Here is a 17,996-nt window from a genome sequence, read left to right on the forward strand (position 1 = left end):
CCGCCAGTGTATACCGATAGCGCAGACGGAGTTACCGTTGCAGTATCATCCATTAAAAAAAGTATATTATTATATGTGGATATACCTAGTTACCTATCCATCGCAGGAGGTACAAAAAAGCTAATTATCCTCTTCTCATTGTGAGAAAACCGTACCCAGACGTGAATTGTTTTTTTTTTTGGTGGTAATATAATTGTAATCCCGCTTGCGCTGTCGGTGTACGCTGTAGGAATACCAATAAGTGATGATAGGTAAGAAGTCAGGTAAGTTAGCCTATCGAGACAAATTCACCAAGAATTCACTATGATGGTTTCCAGGACGTATAGAGGTTAAACTGATAGGTTATGTTGGTAGCACTGGAGCTGTTAATCCCTATTACTAGCAATAAGCGGTTAATTGTTATATTAACTATGATGTATAGTGAAACTGAACTGGTTGAAAGGAGTTAAAGTATTGTTAGTAATAGCATTTAGCAGGTCCATTGGTAGTCTGACAGATCTACCTTAATTCTATTAAACCTCCTTCCAGGAGAGCCATGTTAGGACTTTATGATTCCTGAGGGAGACTTTGTACAAAAGTCGTTTGCTTGGGCACCTCTGTCCCATTCGTGTTTCAACCGTAAAGCAGTTGTGTTTGCATGGCTGTGTTTCGGTTTGAAGGGTGGGATATGGCGTGAATTTACGCAGTACAGAGAAATAACACCTGAGTCCTCAAGAATGGTAACGCATGGGGGTATCATGGACGAAACAGTATACTCTGTTATGTCCATGGTACTGCTCATGTCTATAGGTGACGCTTACCACTTTCCATCAGGTGGGCCGTCAGCTTGTTTGCCATTCTAAGTTGTATAAAAAAAAATTAAAATAATCAAATAACTAAATTCTTAAAAAAAAAAAAAAAATAAGATTGAATTAAAACTTTTTCTCATCTAATATTCCATTACTGGTATCCCATCAGCATAAATTGGTAACACAGTCATCGATTAAGTAAAATTGATTGAGAATATAAGTTAATATTGCAGCCCTCACGTTCAATAACCTTCAACAATTTTCATTACGAATTTGCTGCCGCTTGAACTGCCTACAAATATGACATCGCCTTCAGCGAAACTAAACAGGAAATAGGCCAATATCGGCCGAGAATGTACTAGCCTATAAATACGAACAGCAGTGTCAAGGCAGAACATTGCCCGCCGCTTTCCCTCTCAATTCAATCTATTGTTCGCTATAAATATTCCAACGACTATTAAAAGCATTTTACATTAATTACCACTAGAGATCGACTTTTACTTTTTATAATTATTTATTAGCTCATGACTTAGAAATATCTGTAAATTGAATGGTTGGCGTTTTATTTAGTAAATTCTTTATGAAGTATGATTTAATACTTTATATTTTATTCCGCAAAAAAAAAAAAGCAGCTACCTAAATCGTGGCAAAACATGCCGATGAACGAGATGTTTCATGAACACGTTGAACTACTTGTAGACAAGTATATTTTTTACTTCACCGTAAGATTTTTGCTTCGTCAAAAATGGCAGCTTCAGATGTTCTAAAATTAATATGAAACCATTTTAATATGATATATCCTATTGACTGTAAGAAGAATTATCAAAATTGTTCTAGAATTGGCAACTTAACTGCGTAATACAGTATCCACAAAAAATACTTATAAATAAAGAACAAAACTACTATTGAGAAATACGCTACAGCTATTAATTTGCTGCAGGACATACTGAGTGGCAGTTACGTTGGCAATTAAAAATATGAAGTTTGTTTTCTATTGTAAATAAATGTAACTCTTTTTATTGTTGGCAATAAATGTTTTTTTTTATTTCTTTCTTTTTTTAAATAATTCTACTACTATATAAATGCTTTAAACGTTTAAAACTTTTACTAAAGAGATAATCTAGTAATCTTTAATTAAAAAAGTATAGTATCTAAGACTCTTCTTTTATTAAAAATGCTGGCAGAAATATTACAATACTTATAACATCTTTCTGAAATAATTATATAAATAACCTATTCCAAAATCTTTGTAAATAACATAAACGTCAAATTGCTTCACAACAGCAACAAAATTTACCGAGTTCTTGTATTTAAAAATTAAAGAAAAATAAGATATGATTGCAGTAAATGTAATGCACAAAACTAAATATTTGTGGTTAAATTTATGGAGTACAAGAAAGACAATAAACAATATAAACTATGGAATATTTACTCGATGGTATTCGAAAAAGTCTGATAAGGATGAGTGTAGAAGAGCTATAGTAGATATTCCAACGGATGCTTTTCCTGACTGTCCCCAACCTTATTTAAGAAGGAAGAAAAAAAAGGAGGGAATACTCCACAAAATCAAATTGAAAATCATCGAGGGTGGCACAAATTTTGGAAGTTAGTTCACCTTACTCTTTTCTTTTTTTATTAAAACCAATAAATTTTGTCAATTCAGGCAATATTCTTTGCAACAGTAAAAATTGATATCAGACTAATATCAGAACTAAGAAGTATGTAGGAGCATCTAGAATGATAAATGAATAATAAATAGAGGAATGGTGGTCAACATTATAATTATCAACCATCTATTATCTTCTACCTTGAGCTATCCGAGTTCATCGACTTCCTGCAAAACTTTTACGATTGTTTTTATTTATCCATTCGCAGCAAAATGTGATGACGATACTAAAAATCTCATATAAACCCCAAAAAACTTTACATTATTAACAGTATTGTACCAAGAAATTAGGTGGAAAGCACGATAAAAATCAATGTGAACGCGGTCATTGCTTTACATACTCATTATTGTAATGAGGTCAGTAACGAAGTTATATAACTCATTTCATAGCGCCATTTCGCCGGGTGCAATGTCCCCCGAAGCCGTGCAAAGAAGAAGTGGTACCAGAAGAGCCGAAAGCATTACCGCCGCCTAAAAAGAAGGTGTTTCCGATGCCTGAACCTCGGCCTGGTGTCCAAGTATCGATCCTTGGGGCGGATACGGCGATAGGGCAGTACGTAGCGTTGCTACTAAAGCAATGCCCTTGTATTAAAAAGTTAGTGAACTTATAAATACATATAACGAATAATAATAACAGAATGATGATTTGGAATTCTAAAACTGTCTCTTTAAAAATGACAGTGCATTGTTCTACATTTACTTGCTGTATTCATTAATAATTTATTTCATCTATAGATCATCAAGTCACACACACATATATTAATAATAATAATAATCATTTATAAAATCATTGAAAAACGATACCATAAGAATAAGTATCTTTATGGCAATATAATTTTATTATAATCGTCTTTAAAGTTTTTCCCATTATACGAAATCAGTAACCATAGTATATTGTTACTGTACATTTGGGTCATGATTTAGTAATCCTATTTGCCACACATTCATACTATCTTTTTTTGTAATGATCTACCTCTAAACATGCTGTTAGTCATTTTCTTCTGTCCACTGTTTACTCGTAATGCCGTTTATCATAAATTCTGTTTTTAATAACCGTTAATCCTACATGCTTCTGATGGACTTTAATCATGTTAATTATTTTGTATCCAGCTGGCAAACGTTCCAGTTTTATTTAGGTAGAACGTTATAATTAAAAAGGGTAATTAGGTTTTATGGGGGATGCTTACCCCATTAACCTTTCCCTTGGAGCTGTTGCTCCACTTTGTAGATTCTTTCCTTGTTTCTGAATTATAGATTAGTTATGTAAATATTCATTTATATTTTACATTCAGTATCTTGTAAACATTATTACATCTGCTTTATCATTGCATAAACGTTAACCCATCCAATAAAGAAAGTACCATTTTAAATATGTATGAGGTAAATTTTTGTATTGCAGTGAATTTAAATTTGATAACTTCCATGGAGTTAGTTTGCTTTGTATAAATGTGGTTCCAGCTTTAATTGTATTTTATGAAATGAACTTTTCTAAATTAACTCCAATCTGGGAATACTAGGTTGTATTCCAAGATATTCGTTGCTTAAATTCTCTCAACTAAGTTTCTTTTATGATAACGTGATTAAATATGGTATCATGTTTACTTGGTTTTTGTAGTGTTTTAAACTATAAATGGTACTGTTAAATTTTTTAAGTAGATTCTATTCCACAAAATAATAGACTTTAATCATAGCCAAATAAGTTATTCTGATTAAAAAATCAAGTTACCAAACCGATTTTGACGAAATGTCTACACGATCGTTCTAAATTCCTGTATATCTTTTCAAATATATATTTATCTAAATCGGTTTATAAATGACGGAGTACTGACATAAAACAAACATAAAAAATAGCACCTCCTCCTGTTTTTAAGTCAATTAAAAATAGATACTTTTGCTGTTACGTATATAATATGTTCAACGTAATATGTTAGGATATAATCTTCACATGAACCCAATTTTATTCAAATCCCTTCAACCGTTTAACCGTGATTGGTTAACATACAAACATCTAAACATCCAAACTTTACAAACATTTATATTTATAATATTAGAAGAATTAATGGGATTTGAAATCTCCAAAGGATCCAAAGCAAAATTACATGTCATTGTGATGTGGCCACAAAACAAATGTTACAAGTTAAGATGAATACGGCTCTTAATGTAAACTTTAGCTGTTCAGCGAGTCGTGACGTCTCTTGTCCCACAAGCTACGCCTCATAAAATGACCCGTTAGGGCATCCCTCGGGGACCTTTCGTCCCGTCCCACGTCAAAATACCAGTTTATCCGCACGAACCTTGTAACAACTTGAAAATCCAAATGTCAAATTCTATTTCTGTTATGAATACCTGTTTTCCCTTCTTCATAGATGACTCTAGCTTTTGTATTACCTTTTTTTCTTACGTAACGAACATTGTGTTCAGGGACATCTTGGCTTGTGCTACGATCGCGCAGATCGTTTATGTCGACGGCGGTCTATTTATATCACAGTATTAACCTTTATAGGAAGCTAGCCATTATTTACAAAATATAACAAACATATGGTATTTTAATATAATAACTACCTGTTTAAGTTACGTATAATTTGACCAAAACTAGTCGAGTTTCTTGGTTATATATTCTTATGTAAACATAATAAAGATACATTAGCTAATCTAAGTATTATAAAGTACTAAATTAAAGCTCCTTGTCAATTTGTAATATTACAACGAAGTCTTTTATACTAAGGAGCAGTATTAACTAAAAATAAATTTGATATAAAACTAGTAATTTTAATTGTAGTACATAAAATCATAAATTTGCTAAACTATCAATATAAGAATTTAATATTTGAGATTTAAACTAGTCAATTTGGAATCGAACCCAGCGGCGATTCTAAAACGTAATATACAAAAGCAATCACTGGAATACACTAATTTTGTGTAGTTCTTAACTGAAATATGTATTTTGGTTATAGATTTATCATTTTAAGATAAATGTAAATATTAATGTTTTGATTTTTCTTTATAATAATCAAATGAAACACGTAGCTTACTTGTTATGTAATCTAAAATAAACAGACAAAAGAGATTTTTTTCACAAAACACTCATCTTTAGAACTGTGAAGGCCAAAGTTGAATTGGTTCCGGCCTTTTGACGCATTGTGGGTGTATCTTGTAACCTTTTTATGCTGTTCAGACATTTATTGTACTCGATCCATTGAAGCATTAAATGTGGCCCATTTTTAACGAAACGACAATCGAATTTCAACAAGATTTGTTCACTTTAAGTGCTATTGATCGTCAATAAATGAATATTAATGAATGATTGTTGGCAGTTTTATTACGATTGGAACACTATCCAAATATTTGGATGTATTTTATTATTTTTAGCAGTCTTCAAAAAGAATAAGAACACTAATTTGACAGTGTTTGTCATATTTTTTTATTATAATATTTAATCTGCGTGTATTTATTGCAAACTAATTTTTATCCGTAAATTCATCCACCTGACTATGTAATAAGTATGCCTTATTTACTAGACGGTTGAGTTTAGGATTTTATATTGTTTCCTTTGTTAGAATATTCCCAGGATGACACTAATCAGCACACGAGGTTAACGTTCTTTACAACATTACACAATAGTCATTTTATATAAATGATTAAATATGATATAATACTTGAAAATTTAGAAGTAATGTCTACTGATCTCGCTCGAGCATTTCACCAGTTAGTCTTTTACCACTATACGAGAAATAGATCTCAGGTTCATTAAAGTCTAGTTTTTTCAACATTGAAAAATATTGTTGGTATAATGTCACGGATAATACTTGACATTTCCATATTTAGAAAGCAATTGTATTTTTCTTTGCCTCTATTAAAAAGGTCAACGGTTCAAGTTACATTTTCTGAGTAGCTATTGTTGAGTGCTGAGAAGCCATACCATGTTAAAAGCACGCAATTAAAAATTCCTAACACACGTTTCATAATTTCGTACTGATTCCTTGGGGAGGCCTCTGTCGCAATCCAATAATTGCGGTAGGTACCCATCTGACTCTGTGAACATAATGGGCAGGTTTAATACAAATTTCCTCCAGTTGTCGCTTGTAACTAGTTTCTAAAATGTACTTCTTGAAAAAGAAGAAACTCTGCCTACATTTCGATCAATCGTTAACCCACAATATTAGTATTATTAGCGGTTTTGGATTTGCACACTTATGGAGAGATCAATTGAATCAAAATATATTTGTATAAAGATTCTAGTTGATTACTAAGATTGACCACCATATTTATTTTATATTAAAGAGTAATAATATAATATTTTGATGACCTTCAGTATACACTTTAGAGAAACTTCTTCAACAACTCCAATTCTTTTCGTCCGCCTACAAGACCTATTTCTATAGATATTATTATATAGACAGGGATGATTCAAGCAAATGTAATAAAAGAAACCAAGATTTTACGAGCGTCGGGCGGCCCGTGACTGAAGCTTGATTCTACTATTTATCACATAATTTTTATAACTAGAAAACTGAGTACAATGATATTCTTCGTCGAAGTATACTTACTCCCTTTTGTATAATGATGAACAAAATTACATAGTCATAATATAACCTACAGTAAAACTATTAGCTATTATCAACAATTATATCAATTTCCGATATTTTGTTTATATAATACAAACAAATATCAGAAATATGTTTTACACTATTAGTAAAATTTATAACTCAATGTATTAATAAAACCGTGTTTCAAGAATATGCATTTTATTTACAATGTAACTAATACTGGATACATTAACATTAACGGTATATCTCAACCTCTCTTGCTGTAAAAGTAAATGCGGTCTAAGGTTTTTTTATAACGTTAGTGAAACTAACGAAAAGTGATGTACAGCCACTGCCAGTAAACGAAACAGTAAATGTCTAAAATACTGCATCATTATCTCACAAAACTACTCTCTTAAACATCAGTGTTCATTATATTGAATCCAAGTGATCCATGTAAAAATAAAAAGAATTACAAATATAAGCAAAATATTACAAAATATATTTAAAGATTCATTCTTAAAGATTTTCATCAACACATTTTCTTTGAAATGAAATTACTCCAATCTCCAGCAAAACTTCCTAACGACGAATTTTTAGGCAGTGAATAGTATTAATGGGCCTAATAATGGTAAAGAATCCGCTTGGGAAAATGAATCTAATAAAGAAATCCATAAGATATAAAATGGAATATCGGAAATCCGATTTCCGTCATTTCACTCTGAGGGAAAAATGCGTATTTCGTCTTTTCATCTGATTTATCGGATTTCAGACTACGTTTGTACGAAGCGAAGGATACACAGTGTACGGACTGTAGCAGAGATCTATGCAACGTAGTCCAGGATCTTCAGCACATTAACACCAATTGTAGGGTGCAGGCGTTCAGCTGTGCTTGCTATGAATTGGAAAGGTGTTTACAGGTTACATACTATTTTTTTGTCACTATATTTTTAGTAATAATTTTTTTTTATACAACTTAGAATGGCAAGCAAGCTGACGGAAACCCACCTGATGGAAAATGGTAACCGTGGCCTATAGACATGAGCAGTACCATGGACATAACAGAATACTGTTTCGCTCATGATACCCCTCATGCGTTACCATTCCTGAGGACCCAGGTGTTATTCCTCTGTACCCAGTAAATTCACGCCATATCCCACCCTTCAAACCGAAACACAGCCATGCAAACACAACTGCTTCACGGTTGAAACACGAATGGGACAGAGGTACCCAAGCAATCGACTTTTGTACAAAGTCTCCCTCTGGTTTACGTATTTCATATAATACTATACACGATAAATAATATAGATAAGTAGTATGGCATATCCAAAATTTTACGGTTACCACGTTTTATTACGTGGATCAGTAGTTTATTTGCATTCCAAATTAAAAAAAAATATATATATTTATTATAATTAGGATTTATTTAAAAATAAAAATAAGTTTATTCTGAAAGATTCAGTCACGCATAAAATTTTATAAATAATGAAAAATATAAAAAAAAATATGAAAATTATACAAACGTGAGACCCAAAAACATAAAGAGATAGCTTTGTGAGTAAAGTTTTACTACCAAAACACTAATTTTTACTACAAAGTATTCAAATACAAAACGCATTTACGAAGCCGTATCAAATAGACTATGCTTATATAAAATCGTATCTAGGTTACAAGTAATAAATAATTAAAAGAACTCCAATATTTGTGTTAGTTATGTAGAAACTTCTTAACTAGTTTATGTAATTCTGAAGACGTAGTTTGTCTGCTACTATCAATTTGCATATCGCAGTCTGCAGTTGGACTATAGTCAAAGCCGAACATTAGCAAGTTTTACAAACTTCTCGATTTTGCTGCATTTTCATTTGTAATTTCTTCTCCAAGAGGAAAACTTAATAATTATTTGCGACTTCACAAATTCCACTCTGGTATGCAATCCAACAATATTATCTTTGTTAGAATAATAAAATAAATTTATATTAAAATATGTAATGTAATGAAGTGTTTTTTTTTTCTTTTGTGCTGTATTCCGAATTTGAAATAAAAGTGACAAAACACTCCAACAATTAAAATAGTTTTGTAATGGGTTTGAATATTTATTAAACAAGAAGTTTATATACAAACTTCCTATTAAACAATCTTAAATAAAACATTTGTTTTACTAATAGTACTTTCACCTCGTATAAACTTACGTCTACCATGATTCCTTCCAATTAAATTATTCATAACAGTTTAAAAAGACAAAGACTGTACGATTCAACGTGAATGTTTTATTGGATCGCTTTCTTCACCCATGCGTGGCGTATACAAGACTAGGTGAGAATGCCGTCGACCTGTGACTTGCCAATCAATACGAGCTCGTACTCTAGCTGCAAAAAATATGCTACAACAGCGGTTTGTTATTGGCTAGGTAAAAAATATAGTGTGTTTGGAGGGTCGATTGAAAGTGAATAAGATATATTTATGTTGTTATTATAATATCTTTTATTGTGTCTATAGTTTGTACTGTTAAAGATACTTGTATTTTCGTACTTTATTATTTGTGATGTAAATAGTATAATTCAATTTAATTGTAGCATATTTCAATCTTCAAATATTTCTTTGTCGATAAAATTTTACAGAATGTTACTTAATTTATGAATATTAATTTAAAAATATACAGGCATTTCATTTTTAGTTCACAATATTCCACATTCAATACACAAAGCTACTCAAAAATAACTAACATGACGCAGATTTTTTCATTATTTTATTTACGGATACAACGCATGAAATTAAAAAGAAATATAAATGTTTCCATTGAAATATACCTACGTTAGAGGTCGTGCAGTGGAACTTCGATCGTTCGGCGCCAATCGGTCTACAGACGATAGCATAAAACCACTTACATCGTCGCCCGAGCGCCCACTCACTCAGTACTCTTTTGAACTAAAACAAAACATGTTGTTTCTGTCTATACAATTTCTAGTTATACTTTAAAGCTACACTTATACTAATGTTATCAGAAACATAGTAAGACCTATGTTATTATTTACTTATTAAATATCTATAAAGGCAAATCCTTGCTAATGTGATCTGATGCACAAAAACTATTTTTTATTTTTTTATAATTTTCAGATTCTAATGTACAATGTCAAATTCTAATGTAGTCTAAATCTGATACTTATTGTAAAAACTTATGTACGACTTATGTACGAAATTAACTTCCAAAAATCTCATTTAATACAATTCTTATACATAAAAACTGCTAAAATATCAAGTGTCATTATGCTACTGTGGACAGTGTATAAGATGGCCTACTTTTATTTGTAGAATACCGACATAGTGCTGATACTTGAAAGCGGATATTTGAACGTGGACATACCATTCGAGGAAAGGTTTTACTATCAAGCTCCCATAGTGAAGCATTATGCGGACGTAATAGCCAATGAGTGTCCAAAAGCATTCATTATAGTGTGTGCTACACCTATAGACTGCATGGTGCCTTTGATCGCTGAGGTATTTTTTTTTTTACTATTTTAGACATAAATTTCTGTTATTACAGTATCCATAATTCTAAGATAAGGTTTAGTTCAACAGATAAATCGTGATTAAATGTATGCGGTGTGTATGTCGTAAACATAGTAAATTATATCAAATCCAAAAAAGAATCACCAAAATCGATACTGAGTAAATCGGTGAAGATACCACGTACCAACACATAAAAACAAACGAATTGAGAACCTCTTAATTTTTAATAGACTTCACGAGAATTAAATAAAGAGTTTCTCAATTTAACAATAACATCATAACATTCCGAAACCAGAAAAAATTGGGAGTTACTCGTATTAAAAAAGAGCGTATTAAGGGGAAAGGATTGTTAGTAATGGAGTTTGACAGCCCCATTGCTAGCAATATGTCATATTAGGTCGACCTCCACGTGGTACCCCCTGGAAACCATCGTGAACAATTCGTGTTGAATTCGTCACGATGGGCTACCTGACCTACTTTATCCTCACCTATCATCCTTCACTGGTGCCCCGCCGGTGTATACCGATAGCACGGGTGGGATTACCATTCCATTATCATTCATTAAAAAAAAAAAGTATTCATACACTACCTACAGTAACTGTTTGCGATTTACCGAGCTATACGTTTGTTGGTCACCTTGATATTATTGAGGAACAGTGAATTCTGAACAACGCGTATCACATGAAAATATTATCAGGTTCTTGAAAAGTTCTATAATTTGGAGCGCGAAGTTATATCGCTAGCACATTGCATCCCATGGGTGGCGTTAAACATTTTATGTTCGGATAATGTCGAAATACCAACTGTTTATGGGTTTGGATACGGCTCGTTAATCCCATATGGATGTAATCTACTCCTGTTTTATGAATATGCCCATAGACTTCTTCAGTTACTTGTAATTTCGCATGAACACTAATACCTATATCCTACTATTCATATGTATATAAAAATTGGTATCTAAAATATGTTTGTGTGTTTGCTACTGTTTAAATAAGTCACACATATAGACGTTGTGCTAACCCAACAAATAATGTTCTACTTTTTATTGCAACACGTGCTGAAAAAAGGCGGAATATAACTACTTTAAAAAATGTTAAAGTCAATAAAGATATTTAGGTATTTATTAATTAATCACGGTATCGGCTAAATGGAATTTAATAAAATTTAGTACACAGATAGACCCCATACATCTTTTGTCTAAAATCATAATAAAAACCGCGGGTTTCAATATTTTTTTCTTCAATTTGAATTAAACACCTAATAATTAATAGACACATAATAATTAGTCCTCAAAGAATGGCAACGCATGTTGAAACGAATGGTGAACAATACAATAAACTCTGTTATATCCATGTTTATAGGCGACAGTTACCATTTTTCATCATATATAGGCCGTAGGCCGTTCTTTGCCATTTTAAAATGCATAAAAAAAGATTATCCAAACAAAAACCTAAATGAGCCGAGCAATATGTTTAAATAAGGAATTAACAAAAGCCAAAAATAAATTACAAAACATTACACGTAGGAAAAAATGGGAGCGGTCCCCAATGGGCGAGAAATACGTCAGCCATATCCGGGACAAACTCGCACAATCACCAGTAAGTGATAAATATTTTACATCTGTCCCTAGGGAAGCACATTCCCAATCTCGGGTGAAATTACTTTATTCGGTTACAAAGGCCATTTGTATTAACTCCGCAATTTGTTAGTGGGATATTTTGCAGCCTCTTTTCTAAGTATAGGCAAGCGTGATCATCGGTGATAATTAATTGTGGCGAAATTAAATGATCCTGGAGGAGGACCGTTTTTGTTTTCGATTAAAAATAAATAGAAATAAGAGAATAAATAGATTGACTGAACTTATTCAGGACGTTTTAAATGTTAAAATTTTTTATTGTAACCTTCAACCCCAAATTCACGTATTTATATTCAAAGCTTTACATGATATTTACAGGCAAAAGGTGACACACAAAATTCATGTTATATTCATTTTGATGATCAATATTGTCGAATTGATGCTTACATGCTATTTCATCACATGTTAAAGAAATAACATTGCTATTTCGAAATTTCTTGCTATATAGATATCGATTTTGTATGGAATATTCGTACATATATTAAATGTATCTGGTGATCTAAAAAACGATGATATTTACAAATATAAACAGACAAGCTTTCTAGATGCTCTGCATCGAAGAAAGTGGCGCTACCTACTTACCCGCTACCTCCTCCTGTAAATAATTTGACCTTTTTATCGATAGTAGAAAAAAGTAAAAATAGATACAAAAATTACTGATTTTTATAATCTAATTTCGTATTAAATAAAAAAAAATATTTATCATTGTAGGTGCATAGCAATCTACAAATATTATTTCTATCCCATATTTTAAATCCATCCCATTCAAAATTAAATATGTATAAGGAAAAAAGAAACGAATGAAAAAAAAGAAAAGAAAAAGAGAAAAAATTCCAATGTAATAGATTCAGATTAGTGAAGTAACATATCATTAAATAAATTATTTTGTCATATTACTAATGTTTACCAAGAAAATTAGAACATTGTCAATTTATGTAGAACAAACTAACTCATGGCCACAAACTTTACACTCTATTACTAAATTTTTCTTTGTTTCTAAACTCCGTGTTAGTTCAGCGGTGTTGCTATGAAGGCGGGCATTTCTTTGTCAACTTTACTTTTGTTCTGAACTCACGCTTTATGAGCTAGAGAAAATAAAAGCACTACGTTCTCGTATATATTTTTAAATATATAGTTCTCTAAGCGACCCACAAACACAGACTAAGAAATATTAAACCCGTCAATAACATACTATGACCTTCTTTCTTTATTCTTATCAAACTAATAAGGTTCTACTGCTGAACACGGTTCTCTTCATTAAGCAGTGTTGCTTAATGGTTTGGAGATTCACTCCTCATGTATTTATAGCATATTGTACTAAGAACAAAATAAAAAAATCGCGGAGATAAAAAACAAACTAACTCATTAAAAACTCTATGCTTGCAATAAATATGTTCAGGTTTAAATTGTGAAATGTAACATATAAATTAATGAATACGGTACTGCGTTTTGTTTATCATTCGGCGAATCTATGCTAGATTGCTATCATTGTATAAAAAAAAGTATGAATAAATGAAAACTCTTTATTTTATTTGTTCCCTTCAAAGACTGATACAGATTATAAAAGTTAACAGTATGTACACAAACAAAACGATTATTTAATTCACACACCAAAACAAAATGAGTATTAATTACAAAAAAAAGCAAGATAAAAATGTAACAAAGGGCGGCCTTATCGCTAAATAACGATGTATTCCAGGCAACCTTAGGATGGCGAGGAATAATTAATTGTGTCTGGTCATGGCGTAACAAAAAATACAAGATTAAATAAGGGAGAAAAACAGCAAAAGATAGATTTAAACGCAGTATAAACAACATAAATAAAAATATAATTAAAATTAAATTAAATTAAATTAAAACTTACACATGATAATAATAAAATACTTATTATATACTAACATAAATAATACATACATATATATGAATATACATATTACTTATATAAAGAAGTATTGTATATTATTCCTTTTTTTTAATTCAATTTATGAACTTCAAGAAAATTAAAGGCATTAGTTATATTTAATCCTGACTGAAACGAAAAACCAACTAGCTTTTCCATGATAATTAATATCATTAAGGAAAACCTAATTAGTTTGCCACGGCTTGTTGAAAGATATTGGGTAACTAAGCGCTGTGGCTTCCGTGAAGCATCAATATGTAATTTTACACTTATTTAGTACAAAATAATATTTATTTAGTAAAACAAGTAAACGATTTTTAATAAATATTCATCATTGTTTAGATCGAACCTTAACTGTAGTCTGTTTTAGCAAAACGTAATGAAAATATATACAAATAAGTAATTGTTGGATGATAACTATTGTGAGTTATACTGTATTGTAATTATTTATGTCGACTTAATTATTTATGTATTATTTACTGCTCGCGACACAGCCTGTGACAGCTGTATAATGCGCTTATGAATAAAAGCTCCTATCCAGTTCGAAACTAAGCGGGCATCCCCGAATTTGAAACTCTGACAAAGCTGTCTTAAATAATTCAAATAAATAATTGTACCATCCATTAAACAATATATTGAAATCCAATAGTGATACATATATATATCCGTTATCTTCATCCATCCTCCGTTAATTGTCCACTTCTGAACTTAGACCTCTCTCTATTGGCGGGATTTTTCCAACATTTTACAGGCGGGTTGGCAACCACAGTTAGGCTTTTAGAGAGACGCTGCCAGCCATCCCTCGACCATTTAGCTTCCTTATTCACCTCTTACGATACTCACAAAAAAGGAAGGGGTGGCCTATTTTATGCATACATACATATATGTATATATGCATAAACTAGGCGATTATTTGATTAGTCTTTTTTATCAATTATCAAAATAATTTTAACAAGACCTAGTATTTTTTTTGTGAATGTCAATTGAAGTAGACAATAGAATTTATTTCAACAGACACTAAAAGAAACGAGCTGGTATGATCCTCGTAAGCTGCTAGGATCACTGGCTGTACCAGAAATGCGGGCCAGTACTCTCGCCGCGCGGGCTCTATGTCTCGAACCACGCTACACAAGGGTGCCATGCGTCGGCGGTACTGAAGGCTTTTCTTTAGTGCCTTTGTTTTCTAAAGCCATCGAATACTTTGACTTTGCTCAGGTATTTTGTGATATTCCACATCTTTTGCATTTTTAAATAGTCAAGCTGTTATTATAAGGTGATATCAAAATCAGTAGTGTCCTTTCATAAAAATCTACCACCGGCAACTCTGAACATTCTTCTCTAAAAGACGAATTAAAAAAGACAAAGAATTTTGGGCACAGCATGCCAACACGTCAAGCTATCAAGTTCATATGGATAGATAAAACATTTGTTATTTACGATACATGATTATTTGGGAATAATTTTTATTAATACTTTCTTAAAAAGATGCTCATGATTTCAATTTTACCCTTTGTAACTACACTATGTCCATCTAATTTGCATTACAAACTGTTTATACTCACTGTCCATTTGAAGAGTTATGCTCATGAACCAGACTACACAAAAACATCAAACGACTAAACTAACACAAATGTCGAAATTAACAGTTACATATAATATATGTAATTATAGACAATGTGGATAAAACAAAACAAATGAGCTTTCGATAAACAGGGATGTGATAACTCTATAGAAGTTTGACTCCACTAAATTCGTTCCTCAGCACAATGCCCAGATGATGACGAACGCAGTCCGCGCAGCCCAGTTTGCCATGACGAGATGTGATGGTTGTTGCATTAAGGCAGCAAACTTGAGTGAATCCCACGCATTAGCTGGCCTGGTAAAGAAGGTCGCATACGCGCTTTTGTGCCAAGACGTACCAAGAGTCACGGGCTTTGTCGAGACGGATCCTAATCAAGTCATATCCCCAGCCAGGTGATTGTAACTTCCATGCCGAAACAAATCCAACGTTTTTTTTATCTTAATTATTAACAATTAGTTTTTTTTATGCAACATAGAATGGCAAACAAGCTGACGGCCTACCTGAGGGAACGTAATTACCGTCGCCTATAGACATGAGCAGTACCATGGACATAATAAAGTATACTGTTTCGCCCATGATACTCCCCATGCGTTGTCATTCCTGAGGACTCAGGTGTTATATCTGTACCCAGTACCCTGTAAATTCACTGCCATATCCCATCCTTCAAACCGAAACACAGCCATGCAAACATAACTACTTCACAAGTTTGCCAAGCAAACGACTTTTGTACAAAATCTACCTTTAGTGTGTTGATAATAGGAATTTATATATTCCGCCAGTATTTTTTGCTCTTAGTTACCTCTCAGTTTGTTTACATTACTATCAAACATGATGTTTCCCCTACTTGGTCTCAATCAGTAAAATTTATAATTCACAATTTATAACTGATAAAGTCTTCCATTCAGAAGCATACTCGTATAACAAGTTCTTCTATCTCCAGATACATCGCAAACACAGTTGAAATCAGCGGTGGAGGTATCGTTAAAAGCTTGGGTCTTCCAAAGATGACAGATTACGAAACCACTCTCGTCGATATAGCTTTAAATGAACTGTTGGCCAAACAAAAAATGGCTGAGGAGTGGTACTGCAAATATTGCAGCTCGTCTTGTAGACTAGATGCCTGCCAGTTTCAATTCTTTGCACCTAAATCTTCAAGCAGGCTGGATGATTGTGCTTACGCTAATTTGTAACAAAATAAACTATGATAAAGTTTATAACCGTTTATGAATGCATATTCAATACCAGTGGTCAGTACCTGTCGTGAAATTTTTGAGTCTTTACAAAATTCCTAATAAACTTTTTACTTGTAATAGATGTTTGATTTCGATACTGCATATTACATTATACTTGAAGCCCTCGTAATTATCATTTTATCACAGTTTAGGCTATTTGAATTTTTATATATTGTTTTATCAAAGCAGTTAACCTTTTAGTAACGTATTAGTAAATCCCAATTAGTTATCTTTTACTAGAATCTCCTTAAATTAAAATTAGCAACCATAACAGCCAAGTCGGTCTCTCTGCTTGACATGACATTTTTTCTATAAGAGTCATACCCATTATTAGTACGCTGGCAAAAGGAATTGAGTCTAAGTTTTACATTCAAGTATGTTTCTATATATATACCCACTGTTTAACTGATATATTCTGCCTTATCCATTTGTAAATAAAATAAGAAGTATCAAATGATATTCTCACGGAAAAATATCACAAGTAACATGCTGAAACTTTTACTAACAAACTTGTTCATGAAACCTCAATCATTTTTATTTCTATTACACTCAAATGCCTCTCTATTGATGCTTTACTAAATGATAAAGGTATTTGGAAAGGTTTAAATTTCCTCATATTAAATTCCTTAGAGATTGAGCTAATGGAAGCAGCACTCGAAAGATGAACGTGGTACTTACCCAAAGTTACGGCACAGACAATTTCTAAGAAATGCCTGAAGTGCTGAACTTTAGGATGCATAGCCATTGATATTATCCGAAGTCCTATAATCCCATCATTGTCCTTTCCTCTATGATTAATTAATTATCAATATATAATTGATTTAACAACTTTAAAGAATCAATCGAATGATTTAATAAATATACTTTGTAATGATTGCTGTTAGTAAAATGATGGGAAAATGTTATAACAAAAATATTTTTATTAAATATATCGTGGTGCTCGTCGCTCACTTCAGTCCTGACGTGACAACAACGTGGTGCAATCCACGTCGAAATGTCGACATAAAAATTCCCAATAGTGTATTTAAAATATGTAATTATTTATATTTAGAATAAATTTACTATTGTAATTTTTTTGAGGAAACAATAAAGAGTAACGTACCTATCTATGTGTCAACAATGCAGAAATTTAAAATTAACTAAAAATAAGTAATATTGT

At 32.0% G+C, this 17,996-nt stretch overlaps 2 protein-coding genes across 5 annotated transcripts in view; both read left to right on the forward strand.

Annotated features, from left to right (window-relative positions):
• Positions 1-17,996, forward strand: part of LOC113516175 (protein split ends) — a 133,806-nt gene that overhangs the window by 87,049 nt on the left and 28,761 nt on the right. The window lies entirely within an intron of this gene.
• LOC113516172 (malate dehydrogenase, mitochondrial-like) lies at positions 2,061-17,384 on the forward strand. The gene is made up of 7 exons (XM_026900552.3): positions 2,061-2,393; positions 2,845-3,049; positions 7,753-7,900; positions 10,290-10,475; positions 15,038-15,238; positions 15,786-15,997; positions 16,546-17,384. Exons 1-7 carry the CDS (start codon positions 2,123-2,125, stop codon positions 16,793-16,795), a joined length of 1,473 nt encoding a protein of 490 aa, XP_026756353.2. The 5' UTR covers positions 2,061-2,122; the 3' UTR covers positions 16,796-17,384.

The sequence above is a fragment of the Galleria mellonella genome, unplaced genomic scaffold, assembly GCF_026898425.1.
Source record: "Galleria mellonella isolate WM207_F2 unplaced genomic scaffold, CSIRO_AGI_GalMel_v1 utg56, whole genome shotgun sequence".
Classification (NCBI taxonomy): Eukaryota; Metazoa; Arthropoda; class Insecta; order Lepidoptera; family Pyralidae; genus Galleria; species Galleria mellonella.

Excerpts from the sequence above, each read along its gene's own strand:
- LOC113516172 (XM_026900552.3), top strand. The coding sequence starts at position 2,123 with ATGATTGCAGTAAATGTAATGCACAAAACTAAATATTTGTGGTTAAAT. Across the intron at positions 2,394-2,844 it reads GGGTGGCACAAATTTTGGAA|CGCCATTTCGCCGGGTGCAA; the intron begins GTTAGTTCACCT and ends CTCATTTCATAG. Across the intron at positions 10,476-15,037 it reads TGGTGCCTTTGATCGCTGAG|ACACTAAAAGAAACGAGCTG; the intron begins GTATTTTTTTTT and ends TTATTTCAACAG.